Below are 7,111 nucleotides of genomic sequence, written 5' to 3' on the forward strand. Positions count from 1 at the left end.
ATGAAATTAAATAGTTGCTAAAACGGTCATTCTTTTTTAAATGGAATAAAAAAGAAAGTAGGTCACACAAATTGAAACGGCGGTAGTAATATTTCTTACGGGGAATGTAAATGGGAAAAATAACAGATAATTTGAGAACGACAAATAATTTGAGACGGAAAGAGTATATAAAAGTTAGATCCTCATTTATAAAGGATAGCTCATTCAAGATACGATGGACACAACTTTTCAACAGAAAAGGCATTTCAATATACATGTGGGGAGAAAGGAAGATTGTGTTATCCAAAATTTCAAACAATTTTTTTTATTTTTTATTTTGGTTGTAACAAAATTTCAAACTTGAACATGATTCATGCATGCTGAAAATAAGGATGAAAAGATTTTCATTGTAGATTGTCCTAAGAAACAAGCAATCTCTTTTATATATACTACAACAAAGTCAACTTATTATATATATTTCAAGTGGAAAATTAGTTCTATCTACGCGTTAATGGGGAGAATTTCGAAGTTCAAAATTCACAAAAGCCTATTAGCAAAATTCAAACATGCACCTACAATACGATTAAAAGTTTAATCTATTAGAAATATAACACAATTTAGTTACTTAATTATATTATATATCTTAACACGCTTCTTCACGTGTTAGTAATTAGCCCGATTCTTCTTTTCTTTTTATTTGTCAAACGCGTGAAATTTTTCTATTAAATTTGATCAACGGTAATAGTGAAAATTGAACGTACCTCTATGTGCTCTCGTACTATTTTGAAGTGTGCTAGTGTGACTAAATTATATAACATGCATGATTGTCGGGATAAATAGTTAATTTTGTCATTTTAATTAATTATTTTATTCATATATTACTAATACATAGATTCCGCATAACTTATGCCAAATGTCATCTATGTGAAAAAGAAAAGTAGTGCAACAAGACATAAATAAAGTAAAGAATGACACTAATGAACCTTAAGTAGAGATTAAATTTCCCTACTACACCATCCAAACAATGCAATCCTTCAAGTAATTAAGAGTAACTAATTAAATCTAATTAACAAGGTCTCATTACAAAAACAAAATTTGTCAAATGTCAAATATTTTTTTGTCGAAAATATTACTAGTAATTAATTAATCTCAAGATCTTGGAGTTGGAAAAAATTGCGTACCAACCACAAAAGTGTTAATTAGGGGAGCACTAGAGTATAGAGAAGTTTCTAGAAATTGTAACCCTTCCGTGGCCGCCACGGAATCACCACCACCACCATATGCAGCCGCGGCTGATGTGGCGGTGGTGCCAATAATATTAAGATTATGCTGTCGTGGCCCGGGATCGCCACCCGATGAGCTGTCACCACCATTCATATAATTGTACTCATGATTATTATCACCTTGATCATATAAAATTCCTTTGAATATATGTCCATTAATATTAACAACAGCTTGATATGCTATTTGATCTTCATTTTCTTCAATTGAGCTCATTCTAACACGTTGAAACACAGCTGTTGAATTTACTTTTAATGGAAAATTGGTTGCAACTTCTAACCCTAAAAACATCAAAAAGAAAACAAAAACATTAGATAATTAATTAATAAGCAAAACATGTTTAGTTAAGTAAACATTATTACATGTAAAATGGAATTGTCCCAAGTTTAGACAAAATAAAACCATGTACATTTACGAATATCCTTTATTAGAAGTCTAAAGTTCAAGCCTTTAAAATAAAAGTTTATAATATAAAAAGCATTATAACTTTTATAGTAATTTTCTATCAAAAATCATAGGCGGAGCTAGAGTGTGGAAAATGAGTTAAGTAGAATTAATAACTACAGTTTAAATCTTATATTTATCCTAAGAAATTCAATTAATATGTATTAATTAACAATTTAGAATCCAATTATTCAAAAGGACTAAAATTTTGAATTCATAAATTTCAAATTCTGACTCCGTCTTTATTAGAAAATGGATCAAAAATTTAAAGTTTATTGGTTCTAAAGATTATTATATGTACTCAGTAGCAATGGTGGAGCCACCTTGTGCCGAGAGGTTTCATCCGAACCCCTTTCGACAGAAAATTATACTATTTATACATGATTAAAATAATTTTTTATGTATATAAAGTAGATGTCGAACCCCCTTCGACTAGCTCGTGTGTTTACTTATTCAGATTTTGAACCCTCTTAATCAAAATCCTGGTTCCGCCAGTACTTAGTAAATTGCGCTCAATAAATATAAAGGGTTTAAACCAAAATTACCCTTACATAACATAACATTTTAGTTACGCTCTTACTTTCTATAGCGTGAATCTGATTTAATCGAATCAATAAATTTTAATCACGGACAAATTCTTTTGTCAGGAATACCAAGATACAGTGATGATGAGAAAGATAAAGACAAATAAAAAAGGGAAAAAAGCTGATGGAATTTACTGTTACTGCAAATGGGAGGTTAGGTTTTTTTCAGTTTTGATCACCATAATAATGTCAATCATACTTCACTACATGAATTTTTGATTTTTTTAAAAAATAATTTATTAAATTTATTTATATTTATTAAGTAAATTTTATAACATAAAAATGAATTTTAAATTAAAATTATTAAATGTTACCAAATCTATAGGTAGAATGGTAACGCTATTATAAATTTATAATACCAAATTTATAGGTAGAATGGTAACATATTCAATCTCCTAATTCTAGGGTAAGAATAATTTCTTTTATATGTAAGAATACAAAATTTTGAATTCACTTTGACGTAAGGAACATATATGTTTAAATCTCAAAATGTGGTGCATTTAAATTTTCTTCATAGAATTTCTGACGACAGTAAAAGATGATTGATGAAAAATGAGGAATTAAGATAAGAATATAAAATCCTGGATCCCCACAACACAAGGAAAATCCAAGTGTTACATTTTTAGTTCTTTTAACAAAATTTGTGGCGAAACTTTTAACTCTGACACTATAGTAAAAAACGATTAAAAAAAATGAGAAATTAAGATAAGAGTAAAATCTTAGATCCTTTCAACATAAGGAAAAATCCAAATGTAATGTTCTCTATTTTTTTTTTTAATTCCCTTTTCATAATTTGTGGCAAAACTTTTAGCTTCATCATTGGAGAGAAGAATAATTGAAGAAAATGAGGAATTAAGATAACAATAGAAAAATGACGAAACTTTTAGCTCCATCACTATAGTGAAGAACGATTAAAGAAAACGAGGGATTAAGATGAGAGTATAATAAAATCTTGGATCCCCTCAACATAAGGGGAATCCAAGTATGATATTTTCAAATATTTTTGAATTCCCTTGTCAGAATTTATGACGAAACTTTTGGCAACGAATGATAATTGGAAAAAAAAAGAAGAGGAAAATTAAGAAAGATAAAAAAAAACTTTACCAGTATTAATTGGATCATCTTTTTGTCTTTTGGGCTTGTTATTATCTTCTTCTTGTTGTTGCAAAGAAGCAAGTTGTTGTTGTCTTTCTCTTCTTTTAGCTGCTGGAACCCAAGTACTTTTCACATGTGTTTGACATTGAAAACCTCTACTCTTACAACAAGTCCTACATCTCATATGTTGACAATCTTTCTTAGCTTGGTTCCCACAATCTTGGCAACTTATTGTAATAGTACTACTTCTCATCATCATATTAGGCCCATGATTATGATCATGACTAGGCCCAATATCTAATCCAAATGGATTAATAATCGGGTTTCGAAGAATTTGGTAATTTTGCTCATCGTCGTTATGAGATTGTTGTTGTTGTTGTTGTTGCCATAGTTCGAAACCTTTGTATGTTGATAATTCATGATCATGATTTTTGTACAAGAACCAATTGTGAGTACTAGTGGTTTCTTGATGATGATGATATTCTTGGTTGCTTGTTTCTTCTCCTCCTCCTCCTCTTTCTAGTGAAAAGAATCCGGCCATTTTTTTATATTTAATTGTGACTCACAATCCATAGTACAAAGGATGGCTACACTACTTACGATACAATCCCCATAGAATCAAGAACGAGCTCTTAGAAGAATGAGAGGACTTTTGTTGTATTATTATGCCGCAAGCTTCAATTTTGGCGATGCCTTCTCGTCGATTTCTTTAAGTTTTAGCCTTCCAATCGTACTTTCTTTAGAATACAAAAGCTTTGGTTTTTCATAAGGTAATCTTGATTTTCTTGATTTGTGGGTTGGGGAAAAAAAAGAGAGGAGAAATTAAGAAATAGTGGTCTTTTTCTCACTCACTCTCCCTTAATTTTTACGTCTTTAGAAAGAAAAAAAAAAGTTGAGTCTCAACTATGTAAGTGTGTGAAACTGAGAGTAATTGCGGAGAAGTGAACATTTATAATTTAGTACTCCTCTCGTCTCAATTTTTATGAAACATTTTTGTAATCAGTTTCAAAAAGATAATTTTTTATAGGCAGATATTTAATAACACTATTAATATTTTATTCATATAGAAATTAAGATTTTTCGTATCAAATTACATCACATAAATTTGAATAAAAAAAGTACCTAAAAATTGGGATGCGGAAAATCTTAAGACTCCCTCAGTTTTTATATACTTGTTAAATATTTTTAAATTTAATTTTTCTCTTTATTTGTCAATTTTGACAAATTAAAAAAAATAATTTTTTTCTTCTTATTATACTCTTAATTTATTAATATTAAATTAATGTCTTTGAAAAATATAGTGAATAAATATATTTAAAATACTAACAATTAATAGGGATAAAATGATAAAGTTACTATACTAATTATTATTTACTTAATAAATATGTCAAATCAAAATTTAATAATTAAAAAAAAAAAGAGTAACTCAATGGATTAACTACGTGAAATTTCATCCTATTAATCAGAATTTAATTCTCCATATTATAATTTCCTCCTTATTTTCTTGTTCCTATAAAAATAAAATAAAATTGTGATGCCGCCGCCAATGGCCTTAGAAAAACAGCAGCAGATTTAATTTTCTCTTTTTTCTTTTCTTTCCTTTCTGCACTCTCTGGCTTTTGTCCCTGTGCTGCTTGCAGCCACACTAATTTGGTTATGTACTAATTCTCTTTGTTTTAATTTATTTTTACTTTCTCTTCTCTTTTCAATATATATGGAATTTGGAAAAATTACTTAATTATATAAATATTCTTATTATATTTATTAATTTTCTCTATAGCTTGAAATAATTATATATTATCTTATTAATTAATATTTTTTATAGAAAATTTCAAATTAAATATACCTAGATATATATATTTTTTGCTATCAGACATTAAAATAGAGAGGCGAGCGAGAACAGAATGGAAACGAGTGAAATTTGTCTATGTACCTCAGATATATTCGAATCACACTAGATACATGTATTTGGAATATCAGATACGCAAAAGAGATGGGAGAGAGGCGAGCGAGATGGGAGAGAGGCGAACGAGATTTGTCTATGCATATCAGATAAATGTAAATCCATTTGAATACGGTGTATCTAGAACAAATTACACCTAATTTTGACCACATGTATTCGAGATACATATATCTTGAACCAAAAATATGCATCCGACGTTCAAAATCTGATTATAAGATTCGTAATATTGCAAACTAACATGTCTCCAAATAATTAGCTTCTAAACTAATGAAATTTCTATAAATTTTTATTTAATTTAATACGATTTTAAAAAAAAATTATGATATAAAATAAGTCATAAAAAAGGGGGGTGAGTATTTATTAGACTTGAATTTTGGGTGGGGTTCTTTAAGTTGTCCTTTGTGAAATATGCTGCTCCAACTGCTCCTTTATCTCTTAACATAAAGTTTGGAAATACTAGTTGAAAGCCAAATAACTAAAGATGCTAGTGATAATGCAATCATTTAAATAGTGTAATTATTTACACTTCTTTTTATCCCCCTATTTTTTAGGGAATCACTTTCAAAATATTCATCATTAGAGGTTTTACAAGTGAATTTGAGGGGACCATTTTCTTTAACTCTTTATAATGAGATTTATCACTTCATATTTTATTTCATTTTTGTGAAATTTATTCCTAGATTTCTTTTTTATTTTTTTAATTATTTTTTAATTTGGCGGAAAAAGTCAAGTTTATTGTATCATGGACAAAATTTAATTTAGATATTTCACAAGATAAAAGTAAGACTTTGTGCAAAACTGCATGTTATTCTCTTCAGACTTTTTTATTTGTGAAGTTATATTAATTATGTTATTGTTGTTGATAAGGAAATGATGTGTAGTATTTAATCTAAGTATTAAAGAGCCCCAAGAATATAATATTAAACATTATAAGAAAACATGTCTTAATGGATAGTAAGCTTTTTATGACCTCTTATAATTAGTTTACTATTTCGTAATTTTTTTGTCTCAATTTATATTTCGTAAATCTTGAATAATGATAAATTAAAGTAGAAAATATAAGTTATATTAGTAATATTGTAAGTTCATTATATTTTTTCTATTTAATTAGGATTGAACTTTACAATCCTAATCTTTATTTTATATATTATTAATTCTAAGCTAATTAAGTTTACTACACGTTCTGTCCATCAGGCTAACATAACTCAGTAGATTTAGCTTAAGCTTTGTATTATTTGTGTTTAAAAATTCATTTAATACATATGCACAATTTATCAAGAATCTAAAAATTATATTTCTAAAATTCAGAACTCATAAATTCAAAATTTTAACTCTACGTCATATTAGGATGAAAGTTGTATCAATGCATGTAAAAAACAACCAACATCAATTGCATTAATAAGCTACACCTGCAAAATTGACAGAAAAATAACCTTTTAACTAGTTTTAATCTGTGTGCCAATGAGAGGGGGCCAAAAATCTACTTATTGTTCATTCACTTTAATTTCTAAACTAAGATTTGAATGTGACTTCCAACCTTCCCATTTTGTACATATGTATGTATATAGTAAGTAAGTATGAAAAAACAGCCCCTACCGTTCTTGATTTAACACAGTGGATAATACTTAGATTTTGAGACTTGTTTATTAGAATACTTTTGAAGGTGTCCCTTGAAAAGTTGAGGTTTTTGAAAAATTTTGAGTTTTGAAGGCTCAAATTACCAAATAGTGGTTTCCGATATCATTCGGAGTTTCGAATCTCGAAA

At 28.2% G+C, this 7,111-nt stretch overlaps 1 protein-coding gene across 1 annotated transcript; it reads right to left on the minus strand.

Moving 5' to 3' along the window:
• Window positions 1-1,014: 1,014 nt before the first annotated feature.
• LOC129895432 (protein EXPRESSION OF TERPENOIDS 1-like) lies at window positions 1,015-4,315 on the minus strand. Its single transcript, XM_055971152.1, has 2 exons — window positions 3,393-4,315; window positions 1,015-1,541 (listed from the first exon to the last, which is right to left on the minus strand). Exons 1-2 carry the CDS (start codon window positions 3,922-3,924, stop codon window positions 1,129-1,131), a joined length of 945 nt encoding a protein of 314 aa, XP_055827127.1. The 5' UTR covers window positions 3,925-4,315; the 3' UTR covers window positions 1,015-1,128.
• Window positions 4,316-7,111: the final 2,796 nt, after the last annotated feature.

Source organism: Solanum dulcamara, chromosome 7 (assembly GCF_947179165.1).
Source record: "Solanum dulcamara chromosome 7, daSolDulc1.2, whole genome shotgun sequence".
NCBI classification, from domain to species: Eukaryota; Viridiplantae; Streptophyta; class Magnoliopsida; order Solanales; family Solanaceae; genus Solanum; species Solanum dulcamara.